Source organism: Trachypithecus francoisi, unplaced genomic scaffold, assembly GCF_009764315.1.
Source record: "Trachypithecus francoisi isolate TF-2019V2 unplaced genomic scaffold, Tfra_2.0 Lachesis_group16, whole genome shotgun sequence".
In the NCBI taxonomy this organism is placed as follows: Eukaryota; Metazoa; Chordata; class Mammalia; order Primates; family Cercopithecidae; genus Trachypithecus; species Trachypithecus francoisi.
Window position 1 is genome coordinate 66,418,058 of NW_022681461.1, and position 19,142 is coordinate 66,437,199.

Below are 19,142 nucleotides of genomic sequence, written 5' to 3' on the forward strand. Positions count from 1 at the left end.
ACCAGGTGGGTGGCATTTGTACTTCTGTGTGTCTTGGCAAAGAACCTTGTTTTATTTAATCCCATTAAGACTTCTTTCCTGCAGATCTCTGGTCTTACCCGACATGCTACTGATTGGAAAGGGGAAAAAATGAACGCACTAAGGTGTTAAGGATTAATTCCAAAATTCCTCACTTCTGAGGATTTAATTGCCACCTCTGCTTACGTGTGAAACAGGGTGAAGTAATAAATAGAAACAGGAAGTCACTGAAGACTTAGGCAATTTGGAAACAGAGTCCTAAGGTAACTTGCCAGATTCCGGGGGCTCCGTATTGGCAGTGAAACAATCTGATTGCGGGAAGTGCCTAAGAACATGAGTTTCTTAGTGCTGGAAAGGAGAGAAGATCCATTCATAAGCCGATTTGTATTGCCTTCATTTATTTAAGAATGGTTTACTGGGTATTTTATAAGTTCTAGGCAATGTACTGAGAGATGAGAAAAGTAGATACAGTCCCTGTCCAATGGAGATAACTGTCTAGTGGAGAGTGAGGACAATAAAATCATTGCCAGCTGATCCTGGGGAGCCTGAGGCTGAACTAGTTGGGAGAGTCAACTAACAGACCCTGTAGAAGTGACCTCCAAGCCCAGGCCCAGTACTTTGAGAAGGAATTTGTCAGGTGAGAATGGGGGAAAAGATTGTCCAAAGCAGAAGAGACATCAGAGGCACTTCAGTCCTGAAGTTCTTGGTTTCACTCTGTAGAAGAGTCACTTGGGAGCTTGTTAAAAAGGCAAAGGCAAAGACTCTGGCCTGCTAAGTTTTGACTAAGCTCTCGTTTCTGTATTTTAACATGGATTCTCACCAAATTCTGCTGCGGGTGGCTGATCTCACGTCAAAATAACACAGATGACATCTGTGTGTAATAGTTTTCAAATTGTGCCCCTGACCTGAAGGGCAGGATGGTAAGGGGAGAGGTAGGGGTCTGCATTCATCGCTATCCCCTGAGAAGTTCTACTTATATGTCGTTTACTTATTTTGCAAAATATTTATTGGAATGTTATTATTTGTACTTCCTCCAGCAAAATGTACATTCTTTGGCTATAGTGTTTACTCCTGTAGTCCTAGCACCTAACATAGAGACAAAATCTTCCCCCCAAAATTATTTGAAAGAATATATTAATAAATCAAATGTTTCAAGTCTAAGTAAAAGCATGAAGACCACTAATCCACTCCAGCTGTTTATTTTACAGATGAGTAAAGTGAAACTCAGAGAGGAATCATTGTTTGTCTAAGGTTGTCCAGGTTATTATGTTAGAATAGAGGGCTGTCATATGCCTGTGCCCACAGTTCAGTTTTGGTTCCTCCAAGTCCAATTTCAGCTTTTTTTTTTTTTGGCATTGGAGTCTCACTCTGTTGCCCAAACTGGAGTGCAATGGCATGATCTCGGCTCTTTGCAACCTCTGCTCCCAGGTTCAAGCAATTCTTCTGCCTTAGCCTCCCGAGTAGCTGGGATTACAGGCATCCACCACCATACCTGGAATTTTTTTTTTTTTTTTTTTTTTTTTTTTTTTGTATTTTTAGTAGAGACAGGGCTTCACCATACTGGCCAGGCTGGACTCTAACTCCTGACCTCATGATCCACCCACCTCGACCTCCCAAAGTGCTGGCATTACAGGCGTGCACCACTGAGCCCAGACTCACCTTTTAAGGAGGACAAAATATTGACAGAATCTTGCTTAAAATACAGGAAGCAAGTAAGAAATATAATGCAGTTTAAGAACAATTTATATAAATTCATAGACTTGGGCCTCATAATGGGCAATTAGCTTGCTAGAGAGAATTTTGTGTTGAAAGCAATCCTAAACCACACGTGGCGTGGCCATGGTGCCATGGAGATAGTTAAACCCAAATCTTTGAGCTTAAGTTTCTTCATCTGTAAAATGAAAATAATCACAACCAGCTCCCAGGGTGCTTATGAGTATTCATGCAAAATGCCTGGCCCATATATAGGTGACCGACATATATTTATGCTTAAGCATATGGACCTGGAAAGTCAAACATGTCCAATATTTGAAAAGAGATAGTATTTATCTCTGCATCTGCTAGGCATTTAGGCAGTAAATACATGCAGGAAAGAGAGAGAGAGAGAGAGAGGAGAGAGAGAGAGAGGAGAGAGAGAGAGAGAGAGAGAGAAACAGAGGAAGAGAAGAAGGAGGAGGGAAAAAGAGGAGAGGAAAAGAGGAGAGGAGAAAGAAAGAAGAAAGAATAAACGAAGGATGAAAGGAAGGGAGGAAGGAAGGAAGAGAAAAAGAGAAAGAAAGAAAGAGAAAAAGAAAGAAAAAGAGAAAGAAAGAAAGAAAGAGAGAAAAAGAAAAAGAAGAAAAAGAAAAGAAAGAAAGTAAAGAAAGTAGAAAAGAGTATTATTCTTCCTTCTGGAAAATATCATGTGAGCTTGCAGAAATACCGTGTTGGTTGTTGGCAGTGGCTTTTGTAGGATATTGCCATAAATACCTTTATGCTCAAGAAGAATGGTAGTCATGTGTGGAGACATGAAGAAAGAGGAACTAAGGACAATTTGGTGGAGATAAACCATTTTTATATGCTTTAGAAGAAAGAACAGGATTAAAATTCAGACTTTGGGGGTAACTCTGGGATAAAACAGGAAACTGGCATTTCTCAGTGTGTTTTGGATTACTGTCCAATGAACTCAGAGCTGAAAAAAACCTAAATAGGCAATCCCTACCATAACTTATCCATCATCTTGGTGCCTATGTGAGACTAGCATGTGTCTGTGGCCACAGCGATGACTAATTTTTGATTGAAAGATGTTCAATTCACCTGGGTATCCAGAAGACAGTTCCTAATGTTCCATAAACATTTTTACTTTTCTGAAACTCATAGCATTTCCTAGTGAGTACGGACAACAATAACACTTTCTAACCACCTGTTGGATTCTGAATCCCTCCTATAAGCATCTCTGACAATCAGTTATGCAAACTCTGCTTCAGTATCTTCAAAAACAGGGACCTCTCTACTTCCCAGAACAGCTTATTCTATTCTGATTGGTTCTGACAGTCAGCAAGGACTTGCTTTATTGAGTGTAATTTTGAGAGTATTGAGAACATTTTAAATTAAATTATTATTTAATAATTGCTGTCAATTATTCCTAGTCATTCCAGTTTTAACCCTCAGAGCCATGTTTTCATGACATTTACAACTCATCAGATCCTACCAACTATGAAAATTGATGACGCCTTCCTTCTTCTTATGGTGCTTTGGTAATCAAATCAAATATCTCTAAGAATACTTTAGACGTCCCCCGTCCCATCGTTTTTCTATTATCATCGAGTATACTAAATCAATTTCCTTGTTTCATCATCAAATCATAAATTCCACTTAAAACATTTATCTTCTTAACTCAGATGTGATCTGGGCGGTTTTTATCAGTTTCTTCCGATGTGTATTTAAATAATGAGTGTGTTATTCAGGTTTAAAAGTTCTCCAAGAAGGCTATGTGAGAAAACATCCCTGTTTTCTAATTTGCTTCGGCCCAGTCATTTTCAAACATTTCGGGAGCAAGAGAATACTTTTGTCAAAACAAAACAAACGAACAAATCACTGATCTATCTCTGTCAGTGGTAGTACAATATAGCACTCTCTGATCGTCCTTAATTATTTCCTTAAAATATATTATTTGATGTCCAGGTCAATTAGATAAAACAGGATTAGCAAACTGTCTGTAAAGGTTCAGACAGTAAATATTTTAGACTTTGTGGGCCTTCTGGTCTCTGTTGCAGCTGCTCAACTCTGCCACTGTAGTGCAACAGCACCCACAGAATATACAGCACATAAATAGATGATTGTGATAGTTTTCCAATACAAATTTATTTGCAAAATGGACAGTAGGGCACATTTGGTCTTTGGCCCATAGTTTGGTGCCTTGTGAGTTAATCTAAAGATTTTAGTGCATTTTGGTTAAGTAAAGCATAGTTTTAGATCCCTGGTTCTTGATATAGTAAATATAACTGAATGAATTAGTAGAAGAAAAAGATATTTCTTAACTAGTTTAAAAGAGGGACAGGGAATATTTCTTTATAGGAAAATGACAAAGGGTCTAGCTGAGAATGTGGATTTGGGGGAGGCTCTGAGATGGCAGCATGCTCACTAATCCTAAAATTTAACAAGAAAGAAATTGGCAATTAAATGCAGTATTACTTTCCGGGAAAAAAAGTTGTTCATTTTTCTTCTTAAACAAAGCACTGTGGCAGAGGGAATTAAGCAGAGACCTGGTGTGCGAGACCTGGATTTTAAAACCATCCCTTGTACTGACAGCTGTGTGTCTTTGAGAGCATTGTCTCCTCTCTCAGAGTCCCTGTGTTTCCATCTAAAATTTAACGCAGTGACAAAGACACTCTTTGTGGTCCCTTGGAGTTTTCAAATTTTGTGATCTGAAAGAAAAATTTCATGTAATTGCAATGTTTAATAGGATTTATGATAATTGGAAAATAATTGCCATTCCAAACTTTTATTAATCTATATTTAGAGTCACGCTTTCACAATAGATGCTTTGGAAATAAGCAAAGAGACAAATTGAGTCAACAGAATTTTAAATATTTTATTTATATGCAGTTTGTGTAATCCCTGGAACCCATAGGCATATTAAGATCATTTAAAATATCCATTAAAAGTTATGTGTTATACAACAAACTCTCCTTTTAGAACGCCTTGCCGAAGGATACGTAGCTAACATTTATTGAGTAGCTACTACTGCCAGATTAATTGCATTCATTATGTTTAATCCTTCCAGCAGTGCTGCAAGGTAAATACTAATATTCCTATTGCACTGATAAAGAAGCTCAGAGATGCTGAGGGATTTGCAAATGCTCACTTGGCTAATGAGTGGCTTTATTGTAGGATTCAGAGCCAGACCAGTCCGACAATAGTCTGTGCTCATCCTAAAGTACCAGAATGTCTTTGCGAAAGGACCTGTTTTGCATCCTCTTTCCAGGTGCTCAATGGAATGAGCATTTGCTTTCCTTGATATCCTCTATTTTGTTTTTCTGTAGAGCATCGTAGGGACTCCTGGTAAGGTGGGTTGCGAGAGTCAATGACTCCCCCATTCACATGGGGACACCAGAATGGGCAGAGGAGTAGAGAACAGGAAGAAACAAGGAAGAGCCCAGTCTGAGAATCACAGAATGTGAATTTCTGTCCCAGCTCTGGTGCAGATTTTCCAAGCGGCCTTCACTGCTCTGGGCCTCGGTTTCCTCCACTTGTGATGGGGATGGTCATGCTCCCTATCTTCCAGGTTGCTGAGAGAATAATGTATGGGATGACAGAGATTTGTAAAGGACTAAGTGCACTACAGACCCCACAAAGTAAAGAAAATGGAGTAAGACAGTGGATCCGAGTGGAGAACACGGAATCTAAGATGAGGAACTTATTTCCTAGTCCCTCTTGCCACGGACGGTGCTGTGGCCTTAGCAAGTCCCTTGCTCTCTATGGGCCTCAGTTTGTCGTCTGCAAAATGACAGTGATGGCAGTGAGTGCCTAAAGGCCCTGTATCCTGATGTTTTGGATTCTGTATGGCAAGGCAGCGAGCAGTTCCGGTGCATGGAGTATGTCTCGGAAAACACTGGGCCCTTTGGAGTAAAATAAAACAAGTGCATTCTAAGCTTCCTTTCCCACGATTAACTCTCATAACCACCATTGTGGCCCCCTGCCCTCAATAACGGTGCTTCAGGAAGAATCCCACTTGCTTTTCTGGAAATGGCCCATTTATACAAAAGTTGGGCCATTCCAAGTGTGCCTGTTGTGTTTCTATTTTTCCCTCTCAAGTTTCTGTGCAATGAGAAATACGTAGTCCCCTTCCAGTGTGCTCCCCTTAGATTATTTACCCCCATTGCTCTGAATTCAGCCCCATAAGAGCCTTCAGAACTGCTATGAGGCTGGCATGAGTAACACTGTCATTACTTAACACCTTTGGAAAATAGCATTATAAGCAAGGGTTACTTTATTCTCTAAAGTTAAGTTGATATCTTTACTTGTAATTAAAATAATACTACTCATAATTACATTTTCAGAGATAGTTCTTTTCTCTTCTTCTTCTTTTCTGCCTTTCCTCACTTCACCCCTCTGGGGCCAAAACACTCTGAGAGATCTGCCTGGATGTGGCTGTTTCTCGACTGCCTTCCCAGTTGTGTTCTGGGACATGAAGGCAGACAGAGGATTTGGAGCTGACACCCTCTCGTTAAGATGCATCATTTCTGCTTCACATATGCCCTTGGTTTCACCTTTCTCTGAGCTGGCTGAGGATCGTATGGGGAGTGAGTGGGAACAGCAGGCAAGAGAAATGCCCTCTTTCCTCTTTCAGCTCAATGATTTCATCTCACTCTTCTCCTCTGTGATTCCCCTTGTTCATCTCTGGGGATAATTTGCTGCTAACAATAACAGAAGCTGTCCCAGGGTTCTCCTCTATCACCCCGATACTCAGAAGCTCCTTTTTATCCATTTCCAAATGATTAGTTAATGCGACCAATGGGATAAGCCACCCAGGAATAAACAATTGCAAACATCCCATCACTGTAATCAATCATGCTTTCAATAAACATTTATTTGGGGTACAATGTCATTACAGTATTCCAAAAATGTATTTTTGGATTAAGCCAGACCACCAGAAAGCTATATATTTAGACTATGTTTACCCCTCGTGGAGTTGCTTTATTGTTGCTTTATTGTATGAATAGTGTATGAATAGTGCTTTATTATATGTATTAGGCTACCTTGAGCCCATCAAACTCACGGGAATATTGTTGAGAATATCTCCCACCAGCATCAACTATATTGATCTCTTTATGAGAAACCATGGGAAATGTTTGTGTCTTATTGTAGCATCCAGGAAATCTACTTCTCAAATAACTTTGAACAACTACTCTGCTGTCTTTCCGACTGCATGGCTTTTGGCTATAATTCCCCTTTTTCCTCCAGTTGCAAGGAAGCTCAGACACTTGCAGTACACTTGAATCAAGTGTTCAGGACTTTACAGAATTAACTTTCCAAACTTCATTTTCTGTTTTAACCCAAACTTAATTTTCTATTTTCCCTTTTATTTTTCCTATTGTATGTATATTTTAAAGCCTATAAGATGTGTATGTTTTTGAATGTAACCTCCAACTACATCTGAGATCAGATTCATGTAAATGAACAAGTCATAAAACATGTATGAGAAGAGTAAAAGAACCCTTCACTTATTCATAGGTCATTAGGAGCTCGATTATCTAAAAACAATGGAGGAAACACATTGATCCCGTGCTCCCTATAGACCCAAAACTGCTGGAGGCATTCCCTTTACAACTCTAAGATGCAGAAATTGTCACTCCTCCACCCCATTTTACAGATGAGGAAACTAAAATAGAACCTTTTAAGCAATAGAAACATCGTGTGTCCTATACAAATAATTGTAAAAAAAAAAAAAATGCTAATACCAACAGCAGCTAACAATTGTTCATACCCTGTTGCAATGTATAAAGAAGTCGTCTATTATTTCATTAACTCTCCCAGCACAATTTAAGGAGATGCATGCTTTTAGTCTTTATCACATATATGAAAAAATAGACTTGGATGGAGCTTATAAACTATTGCTTTATTTCCTAAATTTAGCCTTGCTGCTTTCAGTTTACTTCATAAGAATCAGATCCCACCTTTCCCTAAAGTTTTATCTACTGGTAATTTTAAAAGAATGTGATTGTGTCCCCTCCCTTCTCACCCCACCATCTATCCACTATCACCCAACTTTCCAATGTAGCTGCCCGTGTAATCAGAACAACAATGATATCGATAATAACTTTAATATCTTATTGATGTTTTCATGGTTTAATATAATCCTAAGCCTATCCTTGTAAGGTAGCTACCATTTACATTTTACAAAGTATAAACCAATAGATGGTAGAATCATAACTCATGTTTTTACCCCTAGAGCCTAGGTTGGAGGATACAGGTTTAAAGATGATCCAATTCAATCAGTTTATTTCACAGGTGGAGACACGGATATCCAGGAATGAATACACCGTCTCAAGAGCGCAGAGCCAGTTCTCCTTCCTGTCTTGTTTTGTTTTGTTTTGTTTTTGAGCTGGAGTCTCACTCTGTCGCCCAGGCTGGAATGCAGTGGCTCGATCCTGGCTCACTGCAGCCTCCGCCTTCCAGGGTCAAGTGATTCTCCTGCCTCAGCCTCCCGAGTAGCTGGGAATACAGGCGCATGCTGCCACGCCCGGCTAATTTTTTGTATGTGTAGTAGAGACGGGGTTTCACCGTGTTTCCCAGGCTGATCTTGAACTCCTGAGCTCAGGCGATCTGCCCGCCTTGACCTCCCAAAGTGCTGGGATTACAAGCATGAGCCACTGCAGCTGGCCTCTCCTTTCTGTCTCATAATCATGTCTCCTTCTGTGCAATGTGTCATTGAGTGTACATACTTTTTTTTTTTTTTTTTTTTTTTTTTTGCGTGTATGTAGGAAAGTAGAGGACTAATAAAGAGGATGAAGGAGGATTCCTATACAGGCAATGCTTTACTCTAAAAAGAAAGATTTAGACTTACAGTTTTCTCTCCAGCCTCATCTTAAATCCAGCACCCCTGGCTGCAGTCTTCATCCATCCCCAGGCCCTGTCACCATCTGCCTTCCCACCTCTGGCTCCCCCAGTGGGATGGGCCTTGCTGCAGACACCCCATGACTTCCATCCAGGATCTTTTTTTAATCTCAGTCTAATTGGTTTGCCCACCCTGCTGGGATGCTTAATTGGGCATAAGCATGTTCCACAGATCCTATGCCATTGTGAGTTCTGCCTTCTCCTCCAAGGGTAATTTGCTTGTTCTGTGCACTCAGAAGGAAAGATATATTTTATGCTGTTCTCAGTTCCCTGAGAACTGACATGAAATTGTTCCTGGGCCAGAAGAGCAGTCAGACAACATGGCAAGCAAGGCTTGCTTTCTTTTATGTATTTTCTTTTACCTCATTTTTTTTAAGATGGCATGTTGCAATGGAAAGGGTATTGCACTTGAAGTTATGAGCCTTGGGCTCTGATTTAATCCTTCCCAGTCATTTGCTGTGTGATCTTGATCAAATAACTTAATCTTTTTGACATTCAATTTTCCCATCAGTGGATGGTATTAGTTGGATTTGATGACTTCTATAAATGGAGTAAGAGTGAAGCTTTTAGGACATATTACCCATGGGCCAAATATATCCGAGCACTTGCTTTTGTAAATACAGTTTTATTGGAGCACATCGACACTTAGTTGTATTGTCTATGACTGTTTCACTCTACAAGGATACAGTTGAGTGGTTGTAGCAGATACCTTGTGGCTGAAAAATCTAAAATATTTACTACCTGGACCTTTATAGAAAATGTTTGTCTACCCTTCCTTGAGAACATAAATCAGATTATGTAGACTCAAAACCGTCTTTTAACTTTTCATGTTACTTAGAATTTTTAAAAATTTTTACTAAGACTGACAAAGCTTTTTGAGGTCTGTGTTCCTCTTCTTCATCTTTTGGTATTATTTTTCTTCTCATATCACCCCTATACTCATTTAGGCTGCTGCCCTTTGATGTTCCCCAAATGTGTTTCCCCAAACACATTTCCACCCCAGGACCTTTGCATTTGCTGTTATTTTTTTCCTGGAACATTATTTCACCAGGTGGCCCTATAGTTCCTCCCTCATTTCCTTCAGATGTCGCCTCAAATGTCATGAAATCATGAAGGCCTTTTCTGGTGACCTATATGAAATGACAGCCTCACCCCCTTCTGGACATCCCAGCCTCCTCCCCCTGATTTATTTGTTTTTATAACACGTATCTCCCCTGACACATTACAAATTTGTTTCTTCGTTATCTGTCCACTGTCACCAGCATGTATGCCCCTTGAGAGCAAGACTTTCATAAATTTTGTTTACTGTGGTATCTTTAGAGCTGGAAAAATAGGTGCTCAAATTTCAAATATGTAATCAACCTTTTCATCTCTAATGTTGTTTAAATCTAGCTCTGAATAGATCTGGGTGCTATTGAGCCCTTCTACTTAAGTGTATTTTGGAAAAGAGTATAAAAATCACAGAATCCTGTGATTATTACAGTCTTTGCACCAACATCCCTGTAACGGTTACAGAGCCATGTAAACCCATCCTCAAAATGCTTTTAGCCTGGGTTCTTGGCCAATGAGAACAGAGTTTATAGACTGAAATCTACTAACATAGTTTGACACATAGTCATTCATCCTGTGGTCCCTGACAACCTCTCTGGCTTTAGCTCTTATCATTTATATATTACACATACACATAGACACACACATCCCTTTCTTTCTAACTGTCCTGTCCCCTCTCATTCACCTCCATTTTTGCACATGGAGCTCATAGTTCTTTTTTTCTTTACCATTTTTAAGTGTTCAGTTCCATGGTAATAAATCTTTTTATATTGTTTTGTTTTTCCCTTTGTTCTTCCCCAACTATCCTTCCCAGCCTCTGGTAACCATCGTTTCACTCTCTATCTTCATGAGGTCCATTTTTCATCTCCCACAAATGAGTGGGATATGTGATATTTGTCTTTCTGTGCTTGGACTATTTCACTTAACATAATGGCCTCCAATTCCGTCCATGCTGCTGCAAACGACAGGATTTCATTCCCTTTTATGGCTGAATAATATTCCATTGAATATGTATACCACATTTTCTTTATCCATTCATCCATTGATGGGCACTTAGTTTGATTCCACATTTTGCCTATTGTAAATAGTGCTGTGATAAAACATGGGCATGCAGATATCTCTTTAATACATATTTCCATTCTTTTAGGTATATGCCTAGTAGTGGAATTGCTGAATCATATGGTAGTCCTATTTTTAGTTTTCTGAGGAACCTCCATATTGTACATTATAGTTTAATACCTTCCCTGAATAACCATTTGTCCTCCTTCCAGCAGTGGACCAACTCCTCGGGATGAGAAACTGTCTGTGGTGCTGAGCAGGTGGTTAGTGCTTTAGGGTAACATCCCCAGTTACTGAGTGCTCCCCAAGTGCCTGACTCTGTGCTTAGCAGGTCACATACATTTCCTCACTTAGGCCTTACATCCAGCTTGTGAGGGATAAACTGGGTACCTGGCATAGGCATCTTTCTGAGTTTCTTTTCAAGGATGCAACACAGATGGCAGTCCCTGGTCTATCACTGGTGAACGTCACAGACTGTGATGGCTGTTTCAAAAAAAGGAATTGAGTCATGCCTTGTAATTTGGTCATGGGGGTGGCATCATTCTTCTGTATTGATACTGGTTCTACTATGCTTTTATAGTCTATCTCTCAATATTTACATTAAAAGAGTGATTTAAGAGTCAGGATGCCAGTTTTCTACACTCAGTTCTACCACTTATTAGCTACATTACCTTTAACAGTTACTTAACCTCTCTGTGTGTAAATAAATATTAATTTTAAGGAATACAGGTATGTTCATATGAAAACAGGAACCCAAGACAGTAAATTATGAATAAAAGTGATATATGCACACACATATATGTATAACTACATATATTTTTCTATATACTGATATATGAGTATGTTTATATGCAGATATATACATAACCTCACAATTATAGGTGTATATAATTTTATAAATTTCTTGGATTAGCTGATAAGAAAATACTCTTTTCCTCAGAGATATTTGGCATTTCTCATTGCTGTGTGTTGATCAATTGCTGGTTAGCAAATTACGTCACAATTCAGTGTCTTAAAACAATATCATCTCACAGTTTCTGTGAATCGGAAATCTGGACGCCCTGTCTCTGGGTTTGTTACCATGCAGCAGTCATCTGAAGGCTAGCTTGGGAAGGGTCTGTTTCCTAGCTTAAGCCCATGGTTACTGCCAGGATTCAGTTCCTTGCGAGGCCTCATTTCCTCGGAAGCTGTTGGCCGAGGGATTCCCTCGGCTCCTTGCTATGTAGATGTCTCCATAGAGCATCTCACAGCATGGCAGCGAGTGAGAGCGAGGGAGGAAAAAAGATGGATACAGAGATGGAGAGAGCAGGAGAGCCAATGCAAGAAAGAGACAGGGAACAGAGAGCCAGGGGGTGAGGCAGAAAAAGAGACAGAGACAGAGAAAGACATGGAGGGACTTAGAGAACCAGAGACACACAGAGAGAGAACACACACAAAATAGACATCGAAGAATTTTGTAACTGAATCATGAAAGTGACACTCCATCACTTTCATATTCTGTTAATTAGAAACAAGTCCCTAGGCCCGAGGTCATTAGGACTCAAGCTGCAAGCTGCCTGTCACACCTGTATCATTTGTGTCAGCTGGCTGTCAAGGTCTTTCCGCCACCCCACATCTGTCAACTACTTGTTCCATCTTGTTACCTCCCACACCCTCTTTTTCATGCTCCCCCTATTTTATTCTGCCCTTCTCATAATGTTTTCTATATCCTTGTTCACCATTCCTGACTTTTCCTTCCCATGGTTAGTTTTTTGTTGTTGTTGTTTTTATATTTATTTATTTCTCTTTTACATTTAGAGACAAGGCCTCGCTATGTTGCCCAGGCTGGTTTCAAACTCCTGTGTTCAAGTGATCCTTCTGCCTTGGCCACCTGAGTGGCTGGGACTACAGGCATACACCACCATTCTGGCTGTTTTTGTTTTTAACCACACTTCATTGATCTAAATTCCATGCAAACTTAAAAACTGTAGTTCAAACATGACCTCCTCTCTGAAGCTTTCCCTAGAGGCCCAGGCCTGAAAACTTCAGGTTCCTCCTCCTGTGTCCTATAGTCCTTGATTTATAATAAACTGAAAACACTTCCAGACTGTGAGCTTTTTTATTTTCGGAGTGCAGTTGATTGCACTGGGCTCACTGCAAACTCCGCCTCCCGGTTTCACGCCTTTCTCCTGCCTCAGCCTACCAACTAGCTGGGACAGGGGGCGCCCGCCACAACGCCTGGCTAATTTTTTTGTGTTTTTAGTAGAGACGGGGTTTCACCATGTTAGCCAGGATGTTCTCGATCTCCTGACCTCGTGATCCGCCCGCCTCGGCCTCCCAAAATGCTGGGGTTACAGGTGTGAGCCACTGCGCCTGGCCTACTGTGAGCTTCTTAAGGACAGGGACTGTGACATGTGTGTTCCCCTTCTGTGGACATCATATGTTGCTCTTAGTAGGTATCTTGAAGCGTTCACTGAGTGCAGTTGATTGACTTAAGTACCTGCAACAACATGCAAGGTACTCAGTGGACTTCAAATTTAAACTATCTCTTGAATTATGGACAGAGATTTCTTATGCAGACACAGACCATGAGCTCTGAGTCTTGGGAACATATTCTAATGTGAAAGCTTTTTTTGGACTCAGTTTTCTGTGAATCAGGGGTCAGACACCACCGCTAAATTACCAGGGCACATTCTGGCCAGATACCCCCACTGTTCTGCTTCTTCTTTGCTCTGCGTCCCTTTCCTCATTCATCTCTCCCATCCTGTGGCAGGAGAGAGAGACCTTTTCATTAAACTCTGGTTCCCATCATTTATCTCAGCTGACCTTACAGCCCTCTTGTCTAGTCTGTTTTCCTCAAGGGACCGAGAGCATGTAACTCAGGCAGGTCGGAGAGCTGGTCATTCTGGGGGAGCTGCATCTTTGGTAGGAACTGTGATCATTACTGAGCGAAAGCAACCTTCGCTTAGTCCCTCTAAGTTTTCACTTGTACTCGGTTTGTATGCTCCGAGTTCACTGTATGTGAACTTTTAATGATTTACATGTACATGTCTGGGAACTTGTGAGAAAATAAAGTTATAAAACAATATTTCACTTTAAATTAGCACCTTGCAGTTTCCAAAGGTATTTTGCACTCTATGTTTCATGTAATTACTGCATCAACAGTAGCAAATAGATAATATTAATTGAATTTTATAGATGAAGTAATATATGTCTAGAGAGGGGACAAGATCACAACACATAATTTGCAAGAGGCAGAGCGAGACTTGGACTTCCAAATTTGGTGTTGTTTGATCTTGAGATCCTCTGTTATTAGTGAAGGCAAACATGGAAATTCTCCCACATGGTCTTTGGAACATAGCTTAATTGCTTTAAAACACTAGGTGCTCGATGAATACATGTTAACATTTTGGATTAAAGTGAGCTCTGGGCTCAATATTTGATTTCTGGATTATCCTAGAACAGGCCTCAGGTTGCTTTGTGCCTTAGGTCCTATATACTCTCATATACCCTCCTTCTCTCCCTCCCTCCCTCCCTTCTTCCCTCCCTCCCTGCTTCCTTCCTTCCTTCCTTCTTTCCTTCCTTCCTTCTTTCCTTCCTTCTTCCCTCCCTCCCTCCTTGCCTCCCTTCTTTCTTTCTTTTCTTTTTCTCTTTCTTTCTTTCTCTTTCTTCTATCCTTCCTTCCTTCTTTCCTTCCTTCTTCCCTCCTTCCCCCTTCCTTCCCTCCCTTCTTTCTTTTCTTTTTCTCTTTCTTTCTATCTTTCTTTCTTTCTCCTTCCTTCCTTCTTTCCTTCCTTCTTCCCTCCCTCTCTCCCTCTTTGCCTCCCTTCTTTCTTTCTTTTCTCTTTCTTTCTTTCTTTCTTTCTTTCTTTCTTTCTTTCTTTCCTTCCTTCCTTCTTTCCTTCCTTCTTCCCTTCTTCCTTCCCTCCCTTTTCTTTCTTTTCTTTTTCTCTCTCTTTCTTTCTATCCTTCCTTCCTTCCTTCCTTCCTCCTTCTTTCTTTCTTTCTTTCTTTCTTTCTTTCTTTCTTTCTTTCTTCCTCCCTCCCTCCTCCCTCCCTCCCTCCCTTCCTTCCTTCCTTCCTTCCTTTCCGCCTTCCTTCCCTCTTTCCATTTGTTTATTTTTTTCTCCATCCGGCATTATCATGAATCCTGCCATGTAACAGGCACTGAGCTATATACAGGGCTGTGTTAGGGAGTGCCTAAGAAGATTCTATTCTTGTGGTGTCATTTACGGTCTAGCGAGAAAGATGGAAAAACAACTAGAAGATGATGGAGGACTCGATCCTGTGAGAGGTATCGGAAATGGATAATAATCCCCTGGCACAGTGCTAGTGTGATCACTATATAAGAACTTAGACATGATATTCTTGGGGACTATAAAATGCCATGAAAATTTTCATCGGTACGTTACCATCCGTATTATCATCAGATTATTATTTTTATTACTCTTTCTTTTTCCTCAGTCTCTCTACCCATCCCCTAATAAAAGTAACTCCTGATATTTGTCTCCCTGGTGCTCTGTAAACAGCTTGAGGGCAAGGATGTTGTCTATCTAGTTCAATATTCCTGTTACGAGAATAGTACTCAATAAATATTTGTTAGTTGGAGATGATTGGAAGCTGCCGATCAAAGCATCACTTGACACATATTAAAATTATAGGCACTTTCCCATCCAGATGCCTGGATGGATAGTTGGGTGGACTTTGGCTTGAGGGCAGTGGTGGTAAGTTGAGGAGTGTTGTTCATTTCTCCTGCCCAGGGAGTTTGCCCGTTGGAAGGTGAGGAACACAGCCATCGAGAGGAGAGATCTGGTCCGCCATCCAGTGCCCCTCATGCCGGAGTTTCAAAGGAGCATCCGCCTGCTCGGCAGGAGACCCACCACTCAGCAGTTCATCGATACCATCATCAAAAAGTACGGCACCCACCTGCTCATCTCAGCCACATTGGGAGGTAGGTCAGCAGCCAATGGGCCAGAGTCTTCTCATGACTTTGGGTCTGGGATGGAAGGGAGAATGGGATGTCTTAACAGCAAAGTCTTCTTAGCCTCTCTGCCATTCTGCATCACACAAAAGCATTTATAGCCAAGTAAGCCAAGTTGTCTTGGCTGTTGTGATCATATCCGAGGAGATGATTCGGTTCTATGGGACAGTCTAATTTGAGAGTTTACTAAATTTTCTGAAAATATTGCTTAACCTTGGAATTGGCTCCATTTGTGAAAAATGCCTAATCTGATCATTTTCTCAGTTCTTTTGGTCTAATCTGGGAAAATAATTAAATTTCAGATATTGTTTAGGGAATATGCTTTGTTTATTTAAGTCTACTTTAGAGACTGATAACTTGAGGTTATCATTTAACCAACAGGCTATCATTTGTATCTCCTGTGGGCTTCGAGTAGGTTAATGGGAAAGCAGATTAATTTTTCCACCCTGCTCAGCCTTACCCATCCCTCCCCATCAGGGCCAGTCAGTTTTTGAATGATCAAGGGTAGGAGGGCTGGATAAAGGACAGGAAATAAATGCAAAGACAATGAATGGAAAATAGTACAGACTAGTGCCTTTAGATGCTTGTGAATCTTGCCTGAATGCATCATTTAATATTATGAACAATCCTTTAGGCACCAGTTTTGCCACAGTGACTAGGTTCACTGAACTTTGAGGAAGCCCCTTTAGGGATAGAGCACTGTGCCACAGACTCACAAAGCCACCAACTGCATTTAGGTATGTCCCATGCCCACTAGGAGAGACTGGCATATTGATACAGGCAGGGTGGACTGAGGTATAATTATAACAGAGGATCTTCTCCTTCCGAGACATGTTGAGTACTACCAACTGGAGTGGTCAGTACAGACATCCTGGAGGAAGTGACAGTTTTGGTCACCAGGAGCTGGTTAAGTAAAGGGAGGTGGCAGAGCTTTCTAGACTCAGCATACAATGTAGGAAGACCCGATTCATAATGTGGGGAATGTGGTGGAGAGATTGGTTAGGCACATTTATTCATCCCTACAATAATATTATCCACTACTTAATAGTTACTTGCCATATAACAGACATTGTACATTGTCTTTAGCCCTCAAAACTGCACATGATGTCATATTACCTCCATTTTATAAATAAGGAAACTGAGACCCAGAAGAAGTACAGCTAGTAAGTGATAAAGCTACGTCTTTAACTGAGTGTTTTCCATTCACAAAGTGTGCATCCTGTTTTTGATCCAATGTCAGTCATCTCTAACCAACTCACTTCCCCACCAACCCAATACCCACTCCAACAACCAACCAACAAACATGTGTTAGTTGTCTGTTGCCAGTTAGATATTAAGTAGGACTTTGGATATGAAATCATTAGTGTAAATTCTATTCTGTTGTAAAGTGAAAATGAATTCATTTCTACATTAAGTGTAGCATTAACCTGAGCTCGGACTTCCCCTGCCTCCATTTCACTTGGGGGAGAAAAAGGCGTTGAGACCAATTCAACTCTTCCATTAAAAGCTATGCCCTTGTCTGAGTTCCTGGAAACCCGAGTAACCAAGACCTTTCTTCCTCAATGAAATATATTTTTAATTTCTCTAAGGCAAGGTGGTGAATTATTCACAGAGCCTTGTTCCTCTCCTATTTTTACAACACAACATTTTAAAATATGCAAAGCTTTGGATTGAGATCTGGTGTTGGACAGCAGGCCCTAAATGTTCCCTCAGCCCTCAGTGTGGAGGAGTAGAGAGAGGGAAGGCAAAGATATTTACTGTTGATTGAACAGTATGTGCCAGAAATGATGCGAAGCTTTTCTTACATCATCACTTCATCCATTCACTTACGGAAAACATGTTTTTTAGGAGCCTCCTCTGCACTATGAGAGAAGGGAAGTGGAGGTGGGAAGTTGTAGGGAATGAAAGAGCAGGCTCTAAAGTTTGATCACCTGGCTTCTAGTCCTGCCTCCTGCTGTTCACTAGCTTAGTGTCACTGTATTAGTCAGGGTTCTCTAGAGGGACAGAACTAATAGGATAGATGTATATATAAATGGGATTTTATTCGGGAATATTGATTTACATGATGACAAGGTCCCACAATAGGTCGTCTGCAAGCTGAGGAGCAAGGAAGCAAGTCTGAGTCCCAAAGCTGAAGAACTTGGAGTCCGATGTTCAGGAAGAGGAGACGTCTAGCATGGGAAAAAGATGTAGGCTGGGAGGCTAAGCTAGTCTAGTCTTTTCACATTCTGCCTGCTTTCATTCTAGCTATGGTGGCAGCTGATTAGATTGTGCCCACACAGATTATGGGTGGGTGTGCCTTTCCCAGTCCACAGACTCAAATGTTAATCTCCTTTGGCAACACCCTCACAGACACACCCAGGAACAATACTTTGCATCCTTCAATCCAATGAAGTTGACACTCAGTATTAACCATCACAGTCACCTTGGCTAATAACTCAATCCTCTAAGCCTCAGTTTCCTCTTTTGTAAATAGTCACAATAATAGTCCTTCATGCATATTACAAAAATTAAATAAAATCATCTATTGAAAGTGCTTAGCACACTGTCTGACACTTAACAAATTGTTGCTATGTCACTATTCTTGTTCTTACTATTATTGTTATTAATTAATGGGGCTAAGAAACTTGGGAATCCAGATTAAGACCCAATTCTGCTACTCACTAGATGAGTGGGAGACACTGAGAAATTCGCTTTTCTGTCTGAATATAAATTTCTTTATCTATAAACAAGGAGGTGCAAAGAATTTTATTCACTATAATTTTTTTCTAAGACCACTGTGTTCATTGAGAAGAAATGCTTTCATAAACTCTCTGATGTGTCAGGTAAGCTCACAAGGGGATAATCAAATACTGAAAGATACTTCTTAACCTGTCACCTATGAGACAAATAAATGTGTTTGTTTGGCTCTTTAGGAAGAGGAAAGAGGAAGGGAAGACTATGGGAATGGAGAAGCAGAGGTGATGGGAGGGCCAACAAATAAGAGATTTCCATGGGATCTCCAGATTGTTGGTGAAATCTATTAAACTAATAAAATACATCATGTGAATACTCTTCTGAAGGGTGGTGAAGGGAAAAACTGTGCATCTGGAAGGTCACACAAGAAAACGGGAGTAGAAATTTTCCTTAGTCCCCCTGATGACCATATCTTGGGGCTGAAGGAATCACCTTGGAGACTGGGTGCCTGTGTGACATGTGTGATTAAGCTTGCATGCATGACTATGCATGCATGGAAGTACATCTGTGTAAACAGATGTGCACAAATGCCTACCTGTATAGACAGATGTTCACAAAGCCTATTCCTGCTTAGATATGAGTTAATTTATACATGAGCATGTATTCATGCATATTGCACACATGTGTACACATCACTCACATATATATGGTTGCAACATGTGTGCAATATGTGTGTGTGTGTATGTGAGCATGCACATGCATATGAGTGTGTGTATTGCAT

General features: G+C 40.6%; 1 protein-coding gene across 1 annotated transcript in view; it reads left to right on the forward strand.

Moving 5' to 3' along the window:
- Positions 1-19,142, forward strand: part of BRINP1 (BMP/retinoic acid inducible neural specific 1) — a 200,838-nt gene that overhangs the window by 108,693 nt on the left and 73,003 nt on the right. The window contains 1 exon segment of the mRNA XM_033237641.1: positions 15,465-15,655. Within this exon segment, the coding sequence (XP_033093532.1) occupies positions 15,465-15,655 (191 nt within the window).